Source organism: Lepidochelys kempii, chromosome 7 (genome assembly GCF_965140285.1).
Source record: "Lepidochelys kempii isolate rLepKem1 chromosome 7, rLepKem1.hap1, whole genome shotgun sequence".
In the NCBI taxonomy this organism is placed as follows: domain Eukaryota; kingdom Metazoa; phylum Chordata; order Testudines; family Cheloniidae; genus Lepidochelys; species Lepidochelys kempii.
In genome coordinates, this window is record NC_136386.1 from 76,319,717 (window position 1) to 76,343,986 (window position 24,270).

The 24,270-nt window shown below is 42.5% G+C and overlaps 1 protein-coding gene and 1 long non-coding RNA gene across 16 annotated transcripts in view; one reads left to right on the forward strand and one right to left on the reverse strand.

Moving 5' to 3' along the window:
• The window catches only part of SLC16A9 (solute carrier family 16 member 9), a 31,174-nt gene extending 13,067 nt beyond the window's left edge, over nucleotides 1-18,107 (reverse strand). For 3 of the 11 annotated variants that reach the window (XM_073353391.2, XM_073353390.2, XM_073353381.2), the window contains exons 1-3: nucleotides 11,900-12,237; nucleotides 8,406-8,471; nucleotides 5,929-6,139 (exon numbers count right to left, since the gene is read on the reverse strand). In XM_073353391.2, the coding sequence (XP_073209492.1) occupies nucleotides 5,929-6,124 (196 nt within the window). In that variant the 5' untranslated portion in view covers nucleotides 6,125-6,139; nucleotides 8,406-8,471; nucleotides 11,900-12,237. Of the gene's footprint in view, nucleotides 1-5,928; nucleotides 6,140-7,233; nucleotides 7,370-8,405; nucleotides 8,472-9,676; nucleotides 9,700-11,899; nucleotides 12,238-14,234; nucleotides 14,331-14,783; nucleotides 14,848-15,169; nucleotides 15,686-15,720; nucleotides 15,810-16,143; nucleotides 16,207-17,591 lie in introns of those variants that run through there. The other 8 variants (XM_073353384.2, XM_073353382.2, XM_073353385.2 and 5 more) reach the window with 8 other exon arrangements.
• Nucleotides 13,259-24,270, forward strand: part of LOC140914770 (uncharacterized) — a 74,571-nt gene continuing 63,559 nt past the window's right edge. For 4 of the 5 annotated variants that reach the window (XR_012159980.1, XR_012159982.1, XR_012159977.1 and 1 more), the window contains exon 1: nucleotides 13,259-13,324. This is a non-coding gene — a long non-coding RNA (uncharacterized LOC140914770). Of the gene's footprint in view, nucleotides 13,325-17,623; nucleotides 17,807-24,270 lie in introns of all 5 variants that reach the window. The other variant, XR_012159978.1, reaches the window with a different exon arrangement.

A 24,270-nucleotide genomic window follows, 5' to 3' on the forward strand; every position in this document is an offset into this window, starting at 1 on the left:
AAGTGATTTAAATTTTAAAAAGTGTTTTCTTTAAAAGAGGAGGGGAGGAGTTCAGGAACATAATTAAAATTTTCACTTTTTAAACAGACATTCACAATACCCTAAATTGCTAGAACTGGGCAAAACATGACATTCCCCCACCCCGCCCCCACCCACTTCACCACCCCTTACTGAGATTAATATATTAATCTCCCTGTCAGTCAACTGAATTAAAAAACCAAGAGTGATTTCCTTCTGCATTTAAGTCTTCTTTGGATCAGCTATAAAAATAAATATGCACAGAATTAACAAATAGCTTTATTGTAAAGTCTGAGTGTCATGTTTAAATATAGAAGATTTTATAAACCCTTTTCTTGGCTTGTCCACAGTTTCTAAGATGAGCATGATAAGGGAGGTTATGACTAAGCTATGCAATGATGCCACAAAAAGAAAGACTCCCTTATTTTCACAATACTGACATGAGACATTGCCTTAATGATGTTGCCAGGATTATAGTTGAAATGGCACAAGTGGGAAACTAGGCTAATGTGAAATGCACCTCAATAAAGAGGGTGCTACCCAAGGCCCAAAGTGCTACTTGATTCCCAGTTCAGCTCTTTACATGAGTCTCATGAAATGTGCAGGGTCTTGTGCAGATCCTCTGTACTGAGGTGAAGGAGTTAAAACTCACCATACTCAGCAGGTTTGAAATTTAGATTTTTTGAAAACACTGAAAACTATGAAAAAAATACAGAGACATTGCTCTTTAAAAATACTTGTTTCCTGTGCCAGTCTGAAAAACACACACACACACACATTCTTATCTCAGTTACATTGGTGTACTATAATCCAATGGAGCTATACCAGATTTACACCAGTGTAAATGATAATAAACCTGGTACTCATTCTCTATATAAATGAGGAAGACTCCAAGCAGTGTGGTATGTTAAAATCACATGGAAGTAGTAATTAAATGAGAAATTTGTCATTAACATAAGTAATAAGCAAATTTTAGTGCAAAAGTGCTGGGAAAGTGGTACTTGAAGATGTTGCTCTGAAAACCATTTGTAGAAATAAGCCTGCCATGGGTCAGATAGAAAGTGTAACCCTAATGTGTTAATACACCAACTACTCAAATGAATAATTTATAAATTATTCAAATGTTTAAATGAACAAACAATTTAAGTGCCATAACTTTTTATAAGCTTACTAGTGGTAAGCACAACTGTTAAATGAACTGCAATTTAATGAAGATAATACATTAGGAAATAAATATTTCTCCTTATTAATGGTGACATTTACCCCAGGGCCCATAAAAGATTTTCTGTGCTGCTTAATCCATGTATGATCCTTGCACTGGGGAAAAAGGAGAGGTACTGAGCTCTCATGTAGGGGGCTGTCATAAATATAAAGGGAAGGGTAATCACCTTTAAAATCCCTCCTGGCCAGAGGAAAAATCATTTCACCTGTAAAGGGTTAAGAAGCTAAAGGTAACCTCGCTGGCACCTGACCAAAATGACCAATGAGGAGAGAAGATACTTTCAAAAGCTGGGAGGAGGGAGAAAAACAAAGGGACTGTGACTGTCTGTGTGATGCTTTTGCCAGGGACAGAACAGGAATGGAGTCTTAGAACTTAATAAGGAATCTAGCTAGAGATGCGTTAGATTATGATTTCTTTAAAATGGCTGAGAAAATAGCTGTGCTGAATAGAATGAATATTCCTGTCTGGGTGTCTTTTTTGTAACTTAAGGTTTTGCCTAGAGGGACTCTCTATGTTTTGAATCTAATTACCCTGTAAGGTATTTACCATCCTGATTTTACAGAGGTGATTCTTTTTTACTTCTATTAAAAGTCTTCTTGTAAGAAAACTGAATGCTTTTTCATTGTTCTAAGATCCAAGGGTTTGGGTCTGTGGTCACCGATGCAAATTGGTGAGGATTTTTTACCAAACCTTCCCCAGGAAGTGGGGTGTAAAGGTTGGGAGGATTTTGGGAGGAAAGACGTTCCAAACAACGTTTTCTCAGGAACCCAGATAAAGTTTGGTGGTGGCAGTGGAAGTCCAAGGGCAAAGGGTAAAATAGTTTGTACCTTGGGGAAGTTTTAACCTAAGCTGGTAAAAATAAGCTTAGGAGGTTTTCATGCAAGTCCCCACATCTGTACCCTAGAGTTCAGAGTGGGGAAGGAACCTTGACAGGGGCACAGAGAAGTTGCGATTGTATTTCAGTTCCATGACAGTCATCTCTCATATGCACATACACTCACAAGCATAGATGTGAATTTCATTCTCCTGGTCTCTGTTTAGTTCCCTGCACAATGCCAGTGTAGTCAGACTTGATGCAGAAAGCTTGAATTTCAACCCAAGGGCTAAATTTTGCCCTCAGATATATAGCAGGAATGCACATTTTTGCCAGCTTAATCCAGGAACAAATTTTGACCCTCTAGTGTTCTGTTGACTCACTGATTCCAATGATTTAACATTTTACCTAATCAAAATTGATGAGTTCATTGTCGGGTCCTGACAAGGTACAAGAAACTACCTTTTTTCCCCCGACTACTGAAGTACTCATCTCATCCAATGTTATGCCCAACAGACATGAGTGTAAGCCAGTTCTGTCCTGGCAAGCCATTAACACTTCAGGCACATTCTAATCCTTTTTTTAAATAAGTTATGACTTTTTTTTGAAAATATGTATATGCAGTCTGAATGACCAGTGGAAAATGCCAAGGCCCTGGGATTTCAATTTCTGGAACAATGGCGTAAACAATTTGTTTTCAATCAAATATTTGTGAATACTGCACTTTGTAAAGCTATTACTATATGTTCAAAGTATAAAATATAAGAAGGGCCATTAAGCAGGCAGCGTTCTCATCCTGCTCTGAAAAGAGTAAACACACTCAAAATACTGATAAACAGGGGTTTGGTGTTTTAATTCTGTTAAAAAAAAAGTTAAGAGTACTAGATTATTCAATGGTAAAGTGCATTACAAGATCTCTTTCCCATTTATTTTATGATGTCACAGAAATTTCGAGACTCTGTAAAATGTAGTACTGCTGATTTGTTTTGTACCAAGGCAGAGGGAGTCAAAGGGTTTAGTACAGAGGTGGGCAAACTACGGCTCAGGGGCTGCATCCAGCTCTTCAGACATTTTAATCTGGCCCTTGAGCTCCCGTTGTGGGGCAGGCTCCAGGGCTTTCCCTGCTCCGGTGCTCCAGTTAGGGAGTGGGGTCAGGGGCTTGCCCCGCTCCACACAGCTCCTGGAAGCAGTAGCATGTCCCACCTCCAGTTCCTACACATAGGGGCAGCCAGGTGGCGCCACATGCTGCTCCACCCCAAGCACTGCCTCCGCAGCCCCCATTGGCTGGGAACTGTGGCCAATGGGAGCTGCAGAGGTGGCACCTGCAGACAGGGCAGCGTGAAGAGCTACCTGGCCGTGCCTCCACATAGGAGCAGGAGGGAGGACACGCTGCTGCTTCTGGGAGCTGCTTGAGGTAAGTGCACCTGGAGCCTGCACCCCTGGCCCCCTCCTGGGCCCCAACCCTGATCCCCCTCCCACGCTCCTGCACCCCCAACCCCTCATCCCCACCCAGAGCCTGCATCCCAACCTCCTCCCACACCCTGAACTCCTCATTTCTGGCCCTATCCCAGAGCCCACACCTCCAGTTGGAGTCCTCACCCCTCCCACACCCCAACCCCCAATTTCGTGAGCATTCATGGCCCACCATACAATTTCCATACCCAGATGTGGCCCTTGGGTCAAAAAGTTTGCCCACCCCTGGTTTAGTAGCTGGTAGGAAATGAGAGAAGGATTAGACAGATGTAAAAGGAAGTTGGGGCTTTTCTCACAGAGGAGGGTTTGGCTGATGGTGGTAGTGAGTCAAGGAGCTTTGGTCACAGAGGTAAAGGTAGAAAGAACATCTCTCTCATTTACTCCCCTCACACAAGTTTCATTTAGGCCTCAATCCTTCAACACACTGAGCAGCTCCCAGGGAGGTGCTGAACACACCTAAGGCCAATATTTAAGCACCAATGGCATTCACAAAACCACTGATCAGCTGCCACCTAAGCCTGGAAGCACTTGAAGCTTCCACTGGTAAAGTCCCATAGGAGCCTAAATTTTTGCTACTGAGCCACCTAAATCCAGACAGCACTGAGTTACTCAGCACTTAACTCATGCCTAAACCACAGCAGGATTCACAAGTTAGGGGTCTCCCCTGCCCTGATTAGCTTGCCTGCAGGGCTGGATCCAGTAGGCATGTTCAGAGCACACTTAACATGAAAGATGGGGAGGTGGGGGAGCCCTCTTTTACCCAGCAGTCCAGAAGGTTAGAGCACTCACTCAGGGGGTGGGATACTGGGGTTCAAATACCTATGTGCCTGATGTGGAACAGAGATTCAAATCTAGGTCTTCCCCCACCTCGGTGAGTGCCTAGTCACTGAGCTATAGAGTCACTCACCATCTCTCTCTCTCTGGCCCCAAGAATATTTAATTATTATACAAAGTGGAACAGCTTCAACACCAGGAGAGGTTGCGTGAGACCTTCCCCATAATATTGTATAGCCCAGTTATAAGGGCACTCTTCTGGGTTGGAGCGGGGAGAGAGAAGAAGAGAAGAGATTGGTACCACTGCCACTTACTCCTCCTCTCTACACAAAGAACATAAGCCAGGCCAGTCCCTCACTTCTGGAGAGGGTTCATGGCTGTGAATCCCAAGTAGAGAGAAGTACCTCCCTCTGACCCAGATTTAGGCCACACTTCTCCTCAGCCTCTCTTTCTAGCTAGTTTAGGCAGCTCCCCACTCAGCATGCTGGCTTCTATTCATCCCTTTTTTAAGGGTCTAACTCTTCCCAGGCACTGTATGGGGTGCTTTGGCACTTAACTTGGTGTTAGGAGCAGGGTACCTAACCTAATACAAGTTAGCCATAACATCAAGCATTGCAATGCCTACATCCCACTTATGAATCTAGCCCTGAAAGTACAAGACCCTTATTACAAATAATCACACTTGGTTACAGAACTTATTTCTTCCTTCTTTCTTGCAAAGGAGGCTTTGCTCAGAGTTTTGCTGTCATGGACAGATATGACGGTTTTCATGAAGTGGAATCTGCTGATGGAAATAATGAAGATTTGCCTTGGATATAGTGTGCAAAAATTTCAGTTTCTATGTATGAATCTTTGGATAGTGAAAACTAGCAAATGTTACACAGCTCTATAAGGGGTATTCAGTATTAAAGTCATACAGCAGCACTGTTATTTCACCTACAGACATCCCAGGAAATATTCTATCACACAAGATCCAGCTGTTCCTCTTGGAATGATGAGCTCCTTATTGAAGAAAGGCTCCACATTACTGAAGTTACTTCAGTCATTTATATATGCCTTTCCCAACTTCAGTGGGAGTTTTTCCTTGAGTAAAGAAAGTGGAGCTGTCAGTTCCACATCTCAAGCTAGAAAAATGACTAACTAGTTCCTTAATTGCTCTCTCCTTGTGATCCAACAAATCAAGATAATGGTTATTTGTTCTCCTTTCAGCAAAACAACAGCAAAATAATAATAATGAAAGATCTGTGCTCCCCCCAAGCTCTTATTTTTTGTTCACAGTATAAATTAGGATTCACAGAAGCAATTTCTCTCAGCTATTTTTAGTTTGTTAAAGTAAGTTATTTTGGGTTTATCCTTAGGACAACAACATTCTTAGTGGCAAGTTGCTCTTTGTGAAACTGACATTGTACTTTGTTGTGCATTAAAAAAGTAAAATGCAAAAATGTAGTTATGCCATGAATGCCATTAACCACCTTGGATTAAGGCAAAATACAGTATGGAAGTTCTTTCTAGATTCCCATTCTTAAATGAATCATTTAGTGCATTTTAAAAGCATAAATAGATTTAACAGCTATTAAAATATGAAGAAAGCATGTCATTTACAAATATATATTGCTTTGAGACTTACTGGCAAGTAATCCAACTCCACTTGCCAGGGATCCAATCCAAGCAGTCTTTCCTTTCCCCTCTCCAAAAGTATCCAGCCATTCTAGATACAAGACTCCAACTGCTAATGGAGACCCATAACAGAAGAACTGAGTAAAGAAGGAAACAAGGACAATCACCCAGCCCCATCCACCATCTGGCGACTTCAGCAATACCATTTTCTAGTGCCGGCTCTGTACAAAGCAGAGAACAAACAAAACATACAATAGAAAATATGAACTAGTCCATTTCTCAAATGCGGCCACTGTGGCTTTATGTAGCCACCAGGGGCTTTTCATGCAGCCACTACAGCCTCCTGGGCAGTGATGGGGAGGGACAAAACATAGGCTCCTCCCACTCCCTCCTTGTTGCTCCTGGATGCACCACCTCTGGAGAAAGGTGGGACATAACACTGCAGGAGCGAGGGGAGTTCTTGACCCACGTTGGGGGGAGGGGGTTTGGATGGCAGGCTCCAGTAGGAACTTCAGGAACCTGGGACTTCAGGAACCTGAACTTGCAGCCCCGGGGCCAAACTGTGGGGCAGCAGGTGTTGACCCGTGCCCCTTCCCTCCTGTCGGCTCTAGCCATGCAGCCCTGGACTCCAGCTGTGGAGCTTCAGCCTCCAGCCCCTGGTTCCAGCTGCATGGCAGCAGGTGCTGGCTCCCAGGGCTCCAGCCATACAGTAGCAGGTGCTGGCCACAGGGACCGACCCCCAGCCCCAGGGCAGCGGGCTCCAAGCGTGGGGCTTTGGGTGCTAATTCCTGGGTTTGGCCACAAGGCAGCAGGTGCTGACCCCCAGCTCTGGCCGCAGAGCTTCATTCGGCCTCTGCCCCCCAGTTCTGGCTGTGTGGTGGCAGGCGCTGGCCAGCCATGCAGCCCTAGCCCCTGGTGCTGATCAAGCTTCAAACACTCCTTGGCATTTCTTATAAAACATGCACAAGATGTAATAATACACGAGATGTCAGTGATAAGTCATACATTATATACATACATCACTTCTTTTTTTTTTTAATTATTCTTCAAACTGGTGGTGCCTTAGTTACCATAAATCCAATTGTACAGGGCTCAGGAGGAGGGAAAAATTAATAAAGATAGAACTGTTCCAAAAACAAACTAGCTTTCTGAAAATAATTTAAAAAAAGTGTCACAGATTTGAATCTAACATTTTGGGGCTAGAAATGAGTACTCGGCCCTTATGGAAAGTGGGATAATTTCACTTTCCAGTGGCATAGGGTTCACTTTTTAACCCATGCAATACCACGAAGCATCAGACACTAACAATACTTACGTATACAAAACGGGTCATGCAGCCCCAGACTGAATCTTGCCCACCCTAGACCTCAGGAGGTGTAATTATGTGGGAGGGATATTCCATATTTGGGGCAGAAGTAATAGTAGAACTGGAAACAGCCCTCTGCTCATTCCTGCAGACGAAATGACATCTACAGCACTGGAACCATCAAAACCACCCCCTTAACTTTATTCCTTTTATGTGCTTTGGGAGTCTCACAACCAGCAGGTGTAAGTTTCCTAAATTGCATATAAATGCTATATGCACCGGAAAAAACTTGATCACGATTGAATAGAAGTTTCCTAAGACCTCCCTCAGAGCTGCCACACTCTTAAGATGGTCTTAAGATGGTCTTAAGATGCACATCACTAATGAGTATTTTGGGAAGGGTACATCTGACTTGTGTAGGCTTCTGAACTCCAGAACAGCTAGCTATACGTTTAGCAGCCCTGCAAGATTCCTAATGTAGGAAAACTCCTTTTAGTAACTGATTGCCCACAGCTGACCAAAAGCACAATCCATCCTCCCCTAGGCCAACAAGTATAAAATTCGGAGTTTCCAGGCTAAGCTATTTTAGAGTCATGAAGAGTGACTAGATAAATCACTACAGAGGTGACTAGGAGAAGTAATGTGTCCCAGTAGGTAGTGCCTGGGACTGGTATGCAGGAAGCCTAGGTTCTAATCCTTCCATGTGTGACCTTGGGCAAGTCACCTCACCACTCTGTGCCTCAGTTTTCCCATTGTAAAATGGTCATAATGATACTGACCTCCTTTGTAAAGTGCTTTCAGATCTACGTACACATTGTCTAAGTAGAACTAGGTATTAAGTTTAAATCACTGGGAAGAAGGTTGCTGTGATAGTGTTCTAGTCAAGTAAGAAACAAAAACAGCAGCAGAGAAGAAATTTAGAGCATGTCTGCAAATCAAGCAACATGGAGAATGTATACTTTTTCTTCTCCATTAAAATTCAAAGATATTTTCCAAAAATAATTTTAAAAAAAAAGAAAATTTAAACGCTAAGAATTACATACCTCAAGTGAAAATTCAATTAAGAAATACATTATGGAAAGCTCCAAGAGAAAAGTCAATATTTTTACAAATATTCATTACTGAGACATGGAAAATGGTGGGACTAGAGATGCAATTGATTTAAGTAGTACACTACTTACAGAAGATGATCTAGACTCCTTCAACCTTCTAGAATATATAACTCCAGTTCCACTGGGTAATTCTACCTGTGGGGAAAATATTCGATAAAAAAAAAGTTCTTCCGCACACACAGCCAATAGCTAGCACAGTAAAACAAACATGAAAGTCTGAAGGCTTGATCCTTTTTTTTAAAAAACACTAATAGGAACTTCAAAGCTTAGAGTGGAGAAACACTGGCCCTCTCTTGATCAATTAGGGGCTGACAGCAACCTTGGACCCAAGAAGAGCAAAAATACAGGCCAACAAACATAAAACAAACTTTGACCCTCTAGGGCTCTTTGGGAATGATTTACAGGGTTATAAGAGGACAGACTATCTTAAGAATATATTACTATCAGTTATAAATCAAGGACTTTGTTTCCTTGTATTAAGTTTCTCTCATAATTTCTTGTTAGTAAGTTTCTTTTGATAAGTTAGCCGCTATCAACTCGATATTATTTGAATGCAGATGCATCATCATATAATCTAAGACAATGCAGTTTTGATCAACAGCATTTAAAAATATACACATTTTCTGTCGTCAGAACCCTTCAAATTATATAAAATGGGACCTTCTCATTTCTGCAAAAGATTACACACACAACTACTGAAGGGTTTGTAGAAATCCTCTTGTATTAAAATACCATCCATGATTTGCATTTTTGTGCTCAACATAAACAGCAAGTGGTGCATATTGCAATATTTTCAAGAAAGGATGCTTTGCAGACACAAAACAGGGAAGTGCTCAGAAAACTAATAAACTAGAAGTGCACTTAAAAATATGGTTAAAATATCTATTCTGCTTTGTTCGCTAACAATCCATACCACAAACAATATTTTTCTACAATGAATATTTTTCTCTACGTTTTAGCTGCGGTGTCAAGCCTTTAATTTCTATTGTGTTGAAGCTCAGAAACTTGGCATACAGGCTCAGCAAAAATTGTTTAAATCAGTTCTTGTTCCAGACATTAAAGAAAAAAAAATGTCTTGGTCATAAGTGTTTTGTCATGCTCTAATTGAAAAAAAGGGGGGGGGGGGAGAGAAAAGGATTAAAAACCTGGATTAGGTATTCAACTGGAGTAAATCTGCATAACTCCAGTGACTTTAATGCAACTATGCCAATTTATACCTGCTGACAATTTGGCAGCACTTACTTTGCACAGTGAAGATACCTTTTGCTATTTTTTTTTTTTTTGGTAATTGAAATTAAAGCTACTTAATATAGGCACATTATTCTCTTTCCTAAACATACCTTTTACATTGCACTTAAACTGAGATCAGTGATAGCGAACATCCTATCATTTACATAATAGTTCCATTCACATATCAGATTTTCTTTACTAAATAAGACAAAGATATTATGTTGATTTACTATTTTTACCAAGCACAATCAAAGCCTCTAGCAAACTTTATTATGCCATAGTCACAAGCTGAAAATCTCCATTGATAAGCCTGATTTTGTCCTCATCCTAAAATACTCGAGTCATTTCTACTTAAAATTTTGTGTTGTCTAAGCAACAGATATTTTTGGTATCTGATCTGAGGTAATCTGGATACACTATTTTTGAGACAGGGAACTTATGAAAAAAAATAGATGTTAGAAGAAACTGCCAAACTTTAAAAAACAGCTTGTTCAAGAAACTTCAAATGTAGTTTATTTGAAAGGTCTTGCTGAGATCAAGAGCACAGGACTAACTTTAAGAGTGTGCAGCCATACTTGAGAAGTTACTCATGGTTGAATTGGAATCAGAATGTTTCATTGGACTCTAGATGACTTTTAATGAATGCCAAATGACACAAATTTCAGAGTAGCAACCGTGTTAGTCTGTATTTGCAAAAAGAAAAGGAGTACTTGTGGCACCTTAGAGTCTAAGGAAACAGCCTTCAAAGTCCAAACATATTAGCGGAAAGTTTGTCAGTGATTACTCTTCCTTGCCATTCTCACAAGTTGCACTCTTACCCAATACACCCCAGCCACTGACAGCCAGAGCTTTACCTCAATTACCAGTTGCTAGCATCTTCTCCAGTCATCACACTGTATAGATGGTGACAGGCAACAATGGAATTTTCATTCTTAGTGCAGTCTCCTCCGATACCTACTCCTGCCATCAGTGCTACCACGAGAAATCCCCATTACATAAGCCAGCAAAGGTTCCCTTCACTCTTCCTTGAGGAAATAAAGTCCCATTGACAAGAATAGGAGTTGTGGCACCTTAGAGACGAACAAATTTATTTGAGCATAAGCTTTTGTGAGCTACAGCTCACTTCACCGGATGCATTCAGTGGAAAATACAGTGGGGAGATGTATATACACAGAGAACATGAAACAATGGGTGTTACCATACACACTGTAACAAGAGTGATCAGGTAAGGTGAGCTATTACCAGCAGGAGAGCGGTGGGGAAGATAGGGACCTTTTGCAGTGATAATCAAGGTGGGCCATTTCTAGCAGTTGACAAGAACATCTGAGGAATAACAGAACGCCACTAGCCATCACCTTCAGACCCCAACTAAAATCTCTCTAACGCATCATCAAGGATCTACAACCTATCCTGAAGGACGACCCATCACTCTCACAGATCTTGGGAGACAGGCCAGTCCTCGCTTACAGACAACCCCCCCAACCTGAAGCAAATACTCACCAGCAACCACACAACAAAAACACTAACCCAGGAACCTATCCTTGCAACAAAGCCAGTTGCCAACTGTGTCCACATATCTATTCAAGGGACACCATCATAGGGCCTAATCACATCAGCCACACTATCAGAGGCTCATTCACCTACACATCTACCAATGTGATATACGCCATCATGTGCCAGCAATGCCCCTCTGCCAAGTACATTGGCCAAATCGGACAGTCTCTATGTGAAAGAATAAATGGACACAAATCAGACGTCAAGAAGTATAACATTCAAAAAGCAGTCAGAGAACACTTCACTCTCTTTAGTCACTCAATTAAAGACCTAAAAGTGGCAATTCTTCACAAAAAAAACTTCAAAAAACAGACTCCAATGAGAGACTGCTGAATTGGAATTAATTTGCAAACTGGATACAATTAACTTAGGCTTGAATAGAGACTGGGAATGGATGGGTCATTACACAAAGTAAAACTATTTCACACACACCCCTCCCCCCCACACAGTTCCTCAGATGTTCTTGTCAACTGCTGGAAATGGCCCACCTTGATTATCACTACAAAAGGTTGTCCCCCTCCCCAGCTCTCCTGTTGGTAATAGCTCACCTTACCTGATCACTCTCCTTACAGTGTGTATGGTTAAACACCCATTGATTCATGTTCTCTGTGTATATACACATCTCCCCACTGTATTTTCCACTGAATGCATCCGATGAAGTGAGCTGTAGCTCACAAAAACTTATGCTCAAATAAATTTGTTTATCTCTAAAGTGCCACAAGTCCTCCTTTTCTATTTCCCTAGTGACTCCTTTAGACCTATAGAGCTCCTAAACTCACCTTGGCTTCTCCCTTATCATCAGCTCAGAGCACCTGAAGTGTTTCCAAGTTCTGCAGGAATCACCAAACACTGGCAGCTCCTGCAGTCATTCTGGCTCCCTAGTCAGCTTCCTTGGAGTTATTCATTCCCTATCTTGATTTCCACAGCAGTTCTAGACTTGTCTTCCTGCTGGTTTTTTTTAAAGTTTGCAGCAGCTGCTGAAGCATTCGTAGAGTTTGCATCAGGCCCATTGTTTCAGCAGACAGAATAAGCAGATCTGCAGAGCATCAATATAAGAGTCAAAGTACGGAGTCTGTTTGAGTAGTGATATGCTGGGGAGCCAAGTCATGAAGCCTGGCTGGGAAGCAAAAAAGACCACACAAAATTAAGCTCCAGAGGATTCCCTGGTTCCCTGGCTGCCTGAATATCAGTCTTCTGCAGATGTTAGGACCCAGTAAGCTATCTTGCTCCTTGTCTCCCAAGGTATAAAAGCATTTTTTAAAATGTGTGTAATATACACAAAAAAAATTATAGATTAATTCAATTTTTAAAAATTGAATTAATGTTAGGAATACATCTCAGTAATTTAAGGGCAAAAACAACCTTACAAGAACACTGCAATCATCAAAAAGCCATTAGAAACTTAAATATATATATCAGTGTTAAGGGTAAATTTAAAAGAAATCCAATCACTTAAAGTATGGAAATACAGTAGTTTAAGTACTTTAACTGTGTATCTTAAACTTTACATTTAGCGGAATTAGCGTTAGAATTTCCCATTATGTAAAATATTAACCCCGTAATCATAAATTTTAACAGCCACAGGAGACCCAAAGAAGAAAATGTTTCACAAAAGCTTTATGAAATCTATAGTTTGCTGTTGTGACATCTTACATTTGGAGACAAAACCAAGTTTGCAGAGGTTTAAAGCGTAATATTGAAAATGTGCACCACAGAGGACTTTGTAATTTGCTTCATCACAACTCGAACTTCATTTAATCCAGTGCTTTTATCTATATAAATATATATGAATGAACTGGGCCTAATAAACGTACTTAGAGTTAACGTACCTAATATATGCACAAGGATGCCTGTATGTGGAACACAGCATCTTAATGAAGAGAAGGGAATAATTGCCTTCAATTTACTATTTGTCTAGCTACAAATTTGTAAAGTATATTTTTTTCTGTTGACAGCATATGGCTGCAAAGTAAGCAGAGGTCAGCATAACAAGTGCATGATTAAAACTAAGGATATGTCTTCACTACCTGCCGGATTGGCGGGCAGCGATCGATCCAGTGGGGATTTATCACGTCTAGTCTAGACACGATAAATCGATCCCCGAGTGCTCTTCCATTGCCTGTTGTACTCCAGCGCCACAAAAGGCGCAGGCAGAGTCGACCAGAGAGCGGCAGCAGTCAACTCACTGCGGTAAAGACACCACGGTAAGTGGATCTAAGTACTTAGCTGATGTTGCATAACTTAGATCGATTCCCCACCATCAGTGTATACCAAGGCTAAGTCATCCCATGTTCACAGGGCATTGGTATGGAGTTAAGAGAATATGAGTACCTTAGTTATATTTTCATACTTTCAAATGGTAGAGGTTTCTCTGAAGTTTTATTATAACTCTGAATTTCTAATTATTCCTTAATTACAACATTTTTGTAGTTTTTACTCTAAAGTTACTCATATGCACTTTCTATCTTCACTTCAGCTTACAATTTTTATATTTAAACTTCCATAAATTTCACTTTTACCCCCTCCACTCTCTCTTGGCTTTCTCTTTGATAAGTAAGCTCTGAAGTTCAAGTAAATATTTTCTTCCACTACATTTTTCTGTAAAAGAAACTTATCAAATGAATCAACGATTTTTACTCCAATTACCATATAATAATTTTCTTGCACAAACTACATCAACATGTTCTTAGATGAGCTGACCTCCGATACATCAGTCTGCTAAGTATAACCAATTATAACCATTTTCAAATTCTGATCACTCCACAAACAGGAGAAAGTAACTAACAGTCAGAAATAGGCTACTATTAAAAATAATTTTTGAAACCATATGTATTAAGTATGGTCCCTCAACTTCCTTTAATAGTAGATGTCAGTTGCAAAGGTCAAAAGGTGACAGCTGTAGCCTTACATATCAGAGTCCATATCTGCTCTTTTTGTTGTCAGTTCTCTCAACAAGTGCACAGGTATCTGTCAGTTTCCCCTTCTATGAATTGATGCAATGTTTTATAACCACCAATTCTCATGATCTTCTTCCTTGCTGGTACAGAGAACAAAAATTATATGACCTACCCCAAATCCAGTTTTGGATAACTGTTTGCACAAAGAGACACACACCTAGAGATCATTAATAAGCAAGTCTCCCCTCAGATTGCTTAGTTCCCAGATTCTTCTTGTCTGCGTGTTAGGGATGTTACATCCCTAGTGTGACATCTTGGAAGAAAATTGTTGTTGTTCAGTTCAGTCTGTCCCATTCAACGATAAACAGAAACTAGACACAAGGCGCTCCTGGTTCCCCCACACAGAGTGTTGAAAGATATTGAAATGAACTGGATTTTTTGCTGCACAAGCTTTGTAAAACATAATGCTTCCAGTTTTCAGCTATCATTCATTAACCAAGCAGAAGCAATTATGAAATTGCCAAACGCATTACTCCAAATCTAACACCAGTACAAATTCTTTATCACACTGATTTACAGCAGTAATACTTCAGTGAACAGTAAAAATACCATGCTATTACTGTACCAATGTGCTACCTAGAAATAAGAAAATATATAAAATAATAGTCCACACTTTTGTAGCTTCTTGCATCAGAAGACTTAACAATGCTTCAGAAACTTTAATGAAGCCTAACAACACCCCATGCAAGGGAAGAATTAAACTTACTTTTATAACAAATTATGGAAAATCTCAATTGCAGTAGGGCCTGGAGTTGGCTGGCCTCTGTGCACTAAATGCAAGACATTATAAAAACATATCAGAAACGTCAGTCCTATAAGTGGGGTAAACTGAGGCACTGTGCTAGAAAACGCTTTATCCAAAGTCCAACAGCAAGCTGGAGGCAGAACCAGCAACTGAATCGAGGAGTCCTGAATCCAAGTTCCTTCTTCTAACCATTAGTGACTAGCGCTTTCCCTATTTAGGGCACACTTTTACTGCACAAAAGCCCCTCAGATTAGGCTAGTAAAAGCCAACAGAAGAGAAGTTTACACCCAGTTAACTGTGCAAAGACAGACTCCTTATGACTGCATTTAACAAATCCAAAACACTACCTCAAAAAAGCGCTGTAACGGCCTCATTTCAACCCCCCAAAACTCGGGGGCACCCGGAGTTTCGCCTCTCTCTCTCTCGTCGGTCACACAGCAGCACTGCTGCTAGTGCACGCCCGGCTCGGACACCCACACGCTCCCGGAGATGAGCCGAGCACGGGGCGGCCGCCTTCAGCCACCCCTTGCCCCGTGCAATACAACGCGGGGTCAGCCGGCAGGGCTCGCCTGGGAAGCGCCCCGCACGCCCGGGCGGACAGGGCATCTCTGCGGCCGGCCTGGGAGGGAGGGCCGGGGGTGCTGCAGCTGGTCCCGGCTGGCTCCGAGGCAGGGGCGGGCGGGCGCGCGCTCGGACGGGGGGCGGCCCCGAGCCGGGGCGCGCGGCAGGGGCTCGCGGAGCGGGCCCGCTACCCCCTGCCCCGGGAGCTGCCCGGTAGCGCCGCGAGGCTCCCGCCGCACGCCCCTCAGCGAGGCTCTGCAAGCCCCGGGCACTAGGACAGCGGCGATGCCGCCATCGCCGCTCCCCCGCCCCCGGGCACCGGCCCCGCCCGCGTTACCTGCGGTCCCCCCGGGTGCAGCCGGCAGCGCACCGGGGACGCGGCACAGCCCGGCACTGGCTGCTGACAGCGGGGCAGCCGCCGCCTATTTATGGCTTTGGGCGAGCGGCTGCCCCTGCGCGTTCCGGGCAGGGGCCGCTGCTCCGCGCGGGGCCGGACAGCCGGGCTGGTCCGAACCGGTTGGAACTAAGGAAGAAGGCGGAGGCGGGCGGTAGGGGCGCTGCAGCAGCCGCCGCCGCCCGCCCCGGGGCGCGGAGAGCGGCCGGCGAGAGAGCCCTGGGCCGGGCTGAGCGCTCCGGCGGGGTGCGCCCTCCCTGGGCGCGCCTCAGCTGCTCCCTGCCTGCCCGCCGTGTCCCTCTGCCCCGCAGCGCTAAGCGCTGCCACCCCCCAGGAGACGCCACAGGGGGGCTCGAGCCCGCTCACCGGGTTTTGCCTCCCCCAGCCCCCGCGCCTCACAGGTGGGAAAGGGCCTCTCCTGAACTCAGCCAGCAGCGAAGCTTGAGGCATCGTGAAAGTCTTGAATTGTTTCAACGCAACAGCCACCACGCAACCCCCGCTTCTCTGGGCGGGAGGGGGGTAGAGGCTTCTGGGAGGGTGACCAGACCTCCCCCTATTATCAGGAAAATAGGTAGCATATTATCAGGACACCCCCGTCCCCGTCGCCTCTTAGCAAGGTTCTTTAAACGTCATCAGTGCAGCTTTGTTGCACAGTCAGGCCATGTCTACACGAGGGAATTTTCTCAACATTCCCCAGAGCTCCTGTGCAGCTCCACTAAAGTTAGCATGGTTGGATGCCTAAATGCAGATTGGCAGCTAGTAGCCGCCTCCTTTTTATCACCACGTCACTTCGAGCAAGATTACATGCTTAAAGTGCAAGTGCCAAGCAATGGTCCATCCGCTGGTAGAGTTAAACCTATGTTAGCAAAGATATAAGTACAATTTTTAGAAATCTTCCCTAATACTTTGGTTATAGCAGTGGCGGGTTGTGACTACTGCTTATCATGGTGACAAGTACAGTTTCATTATTTCTCATGCTGGCTCATCCATTTGTTCTGGCCACTTGTCTCTAGTCTTAGACTATAAACTGTTAAGGGCAAGGGCCATCTCTTTGTGATTATGTTTGCAGAGGGGTAGCAGAATGGGGGGGGGAGAAGAGGAGGTGCAATAGAAGTTTGCACCCCCCTCAATGGAAATAGCGTGCATGCGTAGTTCTTTAGTCAGTTGTTTCACACACTCAGGCTAGGCAAAGCTTTGTGGCTGCTGGGGGTGGAGGAGAGAGCAGGATGCAGAGGATGTGGAGTGGCTTCCACAGTGTCTGGGTTTGGGCAAAGGAGAGGTAAGAACTGGGGTGATTGGACAAGGGCCAGGAGTAGCTATCCCTGCAGAGAGATACACAATCTGTCAGGACTCTCATTCACAACCTGGAGCTTGCTGCTACTCCTCCCCAGCTTCTCCCCTTGCAGATCACTCACTCTGACATTTTGAATTCCTTATGCAGGCACTGACTTGCTCTGCTCCCCATACTTTGTATGTTTAGGTTTTAGCATGCAGTTCCATGCTCCTAGGCAAAGTGAACATCCATGCCTCTGTTTATACAGTTTCTATAGTTCCTAGCATAATTGGGCTAGAGCCTCCAGGCACTACTGTAAAAAAAATAATAATTTACTCAGAGAGGGAAATTTCATTAATTCCTAAACCCTCAGAGCAGGGTAGTTAAGTATTCCAATCAAGGCATGCTCCTCATGTTAATACTTTTAAGGGTTAGTGAACTTTTAAAGGCCTTTTTAGTTTAGATCAAGTTAAAGTGCTTCACAGTGTCTCCAGCATTCAAATCTGCTGTAGATTGAGCAGTGTGACAGGGTGCAACTCACCACACTAGTGCTTCCTGTTGGTCATCTTACAGATCAGCTCCACAGGTTAGTATGCTGATGCTCAGTGATCTCTCACCCGCTGTCACTTCTGCTCCTGGACCCGCAGCACTCCAAGGACTGTGGCATCCTCTTCAGAGCACAGCCCTCAGGCTGTGCCACACTCTGTGCTCCTGCTTTCTCGGGAACATTACTGCAATCCAGCCACTTCCTCAGTGGTAAGTTGTCCCAGGCCCACCCACTACTCCAGGTCCCAGGCCAGGGATCCTCTAGATAGCAGCCTCTGTAGACGCTGCATCCCCTCCAACCTCTCAGGCTACTTCCCTGGTCTATTTCCGCACAGCCTCAGTACCTTATCCATCCTTATCTCCAAACCTGAGCATGCAAGTCTTAGCAGTAAGCCATGGGCTTGCTTTCATGCCCCTGATCCTGCCCAGAATGGCTCTGTCCAAGGTGCTAGTATTCTTCCTCCTGCAAGGCAGGTAACCAGTCCTCTCTCCTCAAGCTCCAGGGAGCAACTGAAGCTACTCTACCCTGCAGCCCTTCTCATCTGGGCCTGCATGGCCCTGATTGGCTGCTCCTCACAACCCCTCTCTAATTGGTTGCCTCCTGCACAGCCCCTTTAGGGCTCTATTAACCCCTTATGGGCCAATATGGGGCAGACACCTCATCTCAAGCAGGAACTGTTAAGGTCCAGTGCCAGAGTCTGTCTCATTTCTTTGGTCAATTTATGGCTTGGAGAACAAGAAACCTAACAAACTTCTAGTGTGCATACATGAAAAAAAATTGAATGGTAATAATTTCAAAACTACTGATGTGTTTTTTTTAAAACTTGTTTTGTTTCCTGGATTGATTTGTTTCCTAGATTTAGTTCTACAAAAACAGCCAATTATGAACTAAATTGGTTCAGTCATTGTTGAGTTTTATATATACAAAATTTCTGATTACAGTTTATTTTTTAAAAGGGTTTGCTTTTGAATTTTGCTGAAGCTTAAAAATAAACCTTCTGAGATAAGACTACACATGAGAAAGTTCAGCCTCAAGGAAACTAATAAAATTATGAGTATCAGAAAAGGGTGAGTTAGAATGGAAGTTGCTCCTGCCTGCATCCCCATTTATAGTTGCACCATTGATATGAACATGGCAATCTGTAAAGTTCATAAATAGTTTAGGTAAATCTATATCATCTGAAGAAGCTTTATGTAGAAAAGCAGCACAGGAAAGGGAGCTGAAGCCACTGTAGTTCTCCCCTCTGTCCCACTTTGATCCCACATAGCCAGTAATCCAAATCTCTTGGTGGTTTCTCCTCCACTTCTAGGCTTCTGCTCAGTTCACCAGCACTTTAGCAGCACCAAATTTAGCCCCTCTCCCCTCAAATCACTGAGAGGGCCACCTTCACAAACATACCTCATGTAGAGGGGTGAATGATAGTTACCTGATGCTACCTTCCCATCACAGGAACTGCTTTAGGGGCTTGTCTTCCCTGCTTAAAAAGCGTCCATTTTCAATGCCTGTGAGCTATCCCAAAAGGAAAAAAAACAGTGAAGATAAGGCACTTTAGTTCTACTGTGAGATAAACTCACTGAGATCAACCTTATATACCCACCTGCAGTTGACCTGTGCAAGTTTACCTCACAGTAAAACTAAAGTGCTTTATCTTCACTGTGGTTTTACTTCAGGATATCCCATGCACATTAGTTACCCCACGGTAAAATGCAGCTTTTTAGGAAGTAAAGGCAAGCCTTGGCATTCTTTCTGCCCCATCCACCATCATCAGAACACCAAGCCCTTGTTGCAAAACAGGAAATGAAGGCAGAGGTGGAAAATTAATTAGGAACTAAAGTTATCCATAATTAAATTTGTTAAAAAACCAACCACGCTCAACTGGAGTTTCCTCCCAGGGACCTATATATTCATGTAGATTGTCACCAAGGACGAAAGCGGCAAGACCAGCATTGAAGTTTCACCTTGATTTTGGGGTGGTTGTGGTGGCTAGGCTTGTGATTCTTGTTAACTTATGGTTAAGTTAGTATATAACTGATTTAGGAGTGTTGCTTGTGTTATTTTTTACTCCCACAGAAGATGGGGTGACAGAAGGTCATAGGAGTACAGCAGTCAATACAAGGAGTGATATAACAAGATCTAGCTACAGGACAGAGCCCCAATTAGGGCGGATCCCCCATACCTATGACACCTGACCATATGTTGGATACTACAGATTATCTGAGAGGCAACCCTCACTGTGGCAAAAGTGACACTCTAAAATAAGAATCACAGTCTGCAGTGGGAAATTCAAGTGGATCTTTGGAGCAGCTATCCCCTAATTAACTACCTGTTAGACTGGAGTTAAATATTATCAAAAAATAGCTACAACCTTTTGCACCTTAAATCCATGCTACAACTTTAAATACAAGGTATATGAGAACAGATTCTGGAATGAAAATGAGAAGCTAATATGTTCAATGTTCACTGATTTCCTAGGTAGCATGTTAACTTTCTCGTGAAAACATTCATTAATGATTAAGACAGAAAGAGATGGGAAAAGCAGGCACTAGCTTGGCTAGGGTTTTGTTAAGCAAATGTGTTATATATCTATGCATGTAGAGTCTAAAGGGCACTGAAACTTCAATCTTCAACTGCCTTTAAAAGCAGTAGTTTAGTAGTTACAATTCAATGCCTCATATGAAATAAAAAGACTCAATCTTGTCAAGTGCTATTTCACCATAGATGATAATTAAGGAACACTATTGTACATTCTCTCAAATTAATGAGAGAAGATGCCAAATTAGGACACGTATTGTCATAGAGTACCTAGTGCATAGCTATCAGAGCTGATCACTTGCTGTAAGAGATACAGAGAATATTATGCAAATTCTGGGATTATATTACATGTATATGCTATGGAAACAAACCCAGGAGTACAGATAAGTAGCCTTACTACTTTGATAGTAGACTCAGCAAAAAGCAGTTCAAATAGCACAGAGAAAAATCAAGAAAGTTCTTCAGACAATAAGACAGGAGATCTGATTAATTATATCCCAAATCCCAACAACCCTCTGACAAATAGCTGGCCCATGTTGTGCTCAGTGTAGATTTATCAATCAGCCTTTTATAATAGCAGTACATTTATGCTGCTATTTGTAAAGCTGTGTCAGCATTTTTCATTATAATAACTCAGCTATAAAACATTGCTGTTACATGGAACTTGGCATAGAATTTTAACTGCCAATTGTAAGTATTTTTATACATTTTCAAATAAGTCAGTTTGTATATTTTAAATTACATGTGGGTAAAAACAAATATTTAAAGATGCTAAAAAACTTTGTAATGCTTCTAACAGAAAAGAGGTTAGGTTGTCATTTTTTTAATTTGAGAAATGAGATATATATTGGCTTTTTTCTATTGTGCTACTGTAGTGCATCTGGTGAAGACACGCTATTTTGACAGGAGAGCACTCTCCCATCAGCATAATTACACCACCTCCATGAGAGGCGGAAGCTGTGTCGGCCAGAGAGCGTTTCCCACCAACACAGCACAGTGTGGACAGCGCTTTAAGACTATGTAACTTACATCATTCAGGGAGGTGTCATTTTCACATCCCTGAGCAATGTAAGTTATGTCGACTTAAGCGGTAGTCCCCAGGTTTCCATTGCAGGGCATATGCAAAGGTACCTAAGTACCTGTGGGGATTTAGACACTTTACAGGGTTAGGCAGCAGCTGAACAGTGATTCTGAAAATGTCAGTGGTGCCTAAATGTTGGACTTCGGGGCACATTAATCAAGATTCTTGGGCACCTAAGTAGGGTGACCAGATAGCAACTGTGAAAAAACAGGACAGAGGGTGGGGGCTAATAGGCGCCTAGAAGGAAAAGTCCCAAAAAACGGGACTGTCCCTTTAAAAATGGAACATCTGGTCCCCCTACATCTAACTGACTTTGATTCACTTCATTAAACTGAAACAATAACTCACTAGCACAAGACAATGGCCCAAGTTATTTTCTACATCACTTTTAGGAAATGTAGTCTTTATCACTAAATAAGATAAATGTGATTTACATACTATATGATAGTTACTGGGAAACATACTAGCTTTACAGGTTAAAGAACCCATAATATCTAGTGTCTGGATGTTTACTTTGGTAGACTCTCAGCAAAGCAGCAAAAGTTTAATATACAATAAAGGACTGATTTTTCAACTAAATTTCATATACTGTTACCAGGATATCTTTAAAAAGAAAAGGAGTACTTGTGGCACCTTAGAGACTAACCAATTTTATTTGAGCATAAGCTTTCATGAGCTACAGCTCACTTCATCGGATGCGAAAGTGATCACGAAAGCTTATGCTCAAATAAAATTGGTTAGTCTCTAAGGTGCCACAAGTACTCCTTTTCTTTTTGCGAATACAGACTAACACGGCTGTTACTCTGAAACAGAATATCTTTGCGGTCTAATCCTTGACCTGATTTTTCAGGTACCCATGGTGTCAGGCAAAAATTCACCGGTAACTGAGTCAATAATTTCCATGTGAAATAACTGCAATTATGCATGCAAATTGTGTATTTGTGCATGGAAATATATAGGTAAAGGCTTAATAGGCCATTTTGTGTTAACAAATATCTGATTTGCATGTGTGATTGAGGATTGTGCATGCAGATTAGGCTCACAATTATACTGAGAAATTTTAGTTCTAAACTAGACATCCGATCTTTGGAATAATCAGGCCAATTATGTTTCTGTGAAAGTTTGAAAGTTTTTGAAGTGTTTATGCCAGGCTAAACATTAGGGCTGGATCTCATTTCTCCTCACAGAGGCTATAAGCAGGCATGCTCATTGTCTATGAACTTTTCATATAACACTGGAACTCTAACTAATCATGCTTCAAGACTTCACAAGCTTCCCAGGGATAAAAACAGCTAAATTAGTAAATTTAGATAATAGTCATGACATACTTTAACATTACAGATTTTGAGACCTCACTACCCATGATTCATAACACCAGTTAAAAATCTTTTTTGTGGATATAAAATTAAATTTCACAAAAGTGCTTGCTAAAATTAATTAGAAATTTCTTTAGCCTGGCTAAGGGGTGTCTACAGGGGGAAAAAACTTTAACCCACCTATGGGTTTGGCTACATGGGGAAAAAGCCAGGAATAGCAAGTGCTGAATTCTCCCTCTGGGGCACTCTTATTTCACACTTTGGGCTTGTCTTCACTACTGGTGTAAGTCGACCTAAGTTATGTTACTCCAGCTGTGTGAATAACGTGGCTGGAGTCGACATAGTTTAGGTCGACTTACTCTGGTGTCTTCACTGTGCTGCATCAATGGGAGACGCTCTTTAGTTGACTTACCTCATTCTTCTTGGGGAGCTGGAGTACCAGAGTCGACCGGAGAGAGTGCTCTGTCATTGATTTAGCGGGTCTTCACTAGACCCACTAAATTGATGTCAGGTATTAATTATTCTTGGAATATAAATTAGCCTTGCAACCATCTCAATAAAGCATGAGCTGACCCAGACTGTGGACCTTCAGGAAGCAGTTCATATCTTTGCAACCAAGAAGGCACGGAAAGCACCACTTTGATTATTCAAGCAGATAAAAATGCCAGTGTTTACTGTGCAGACAAGAAAAGTTAACTTTCAAACACCTGAACAGCAAATGTAAGTGTTACTTAAAATTTTTGAACAAGGCATTTTAAGTTGTTAGTTCTCCTTTATTGGGGTAGGTAGCAGAGCAGTATCATGAGAGGAGCAGAACAGGAAGAAGGCAGAATTGAGACCTTTCAAAGTTTTGGCCCAAGAGAGGGGACATGGGGACGTCATTTGAGCTCCCCGCCTCAGGTGCCAAAATGTTGTGGGCCAGCCCTGCCCACAGTGGCTTCCACATGTTCGCCGATAAGGAAGTATTTCCAGCTCCAGGCTGCGGCCAGCTTAAATCAGATCCTTCCAGATTGGCATTCATATTACCCATAGGATTGTATTCTGCAAAGTGGTTAAATTGTCATATTCCCAACGTTCCAGGGGAGACTTCATGCCCAGTTTGGTATGTACATAACTGCAAGCTAAGGATTGTTCTTTATGGAGGTACCATTATGATTACACATGGTAACACCACATCCCAATTGCGGAACCCCATAACCTAAACACCTCAGGAGACCAGAGGGTTATATGTTTTTGGGGCCCTCCATGACAAACCACATGTCCAGATGACTGTGTTTCCCACTGTCATTCATTATGACATATTTTAAGGAATACTGTGCAATATTTCCTGATAAATTTGACAATCTTCACCAGGTTAGGATCCCCACTTCAATTCATACTACTTACCAACATTGCCAAATTCCCATGGGGGATTAGTAGTAGTTTTCCACAAGTAAATTCTTTAAATTTTCATTTGTCTCATTACCACCACTTGGGGGTTATAACAGTTCACGTGTTTTCTCCTTTTGTTACTTTACATCGCAGGATCTGGGCAGCGTTTACAATAGTGACAATTGTGATTAGCAACAATGATTGCTCCATTTCAGGCCAGGAAATCCTTGGTTTCCCCTTTGTAGGGCCACCTGTAATATACATGTAACAATTTATACATTTTTCTTTTTAACCCCCATTTTGTGCCTTTTTATTTGCATGCAATAAATCCATTTCCACTCTTCATTTTTCGTTCCCAATAGCAGCAGGCTGG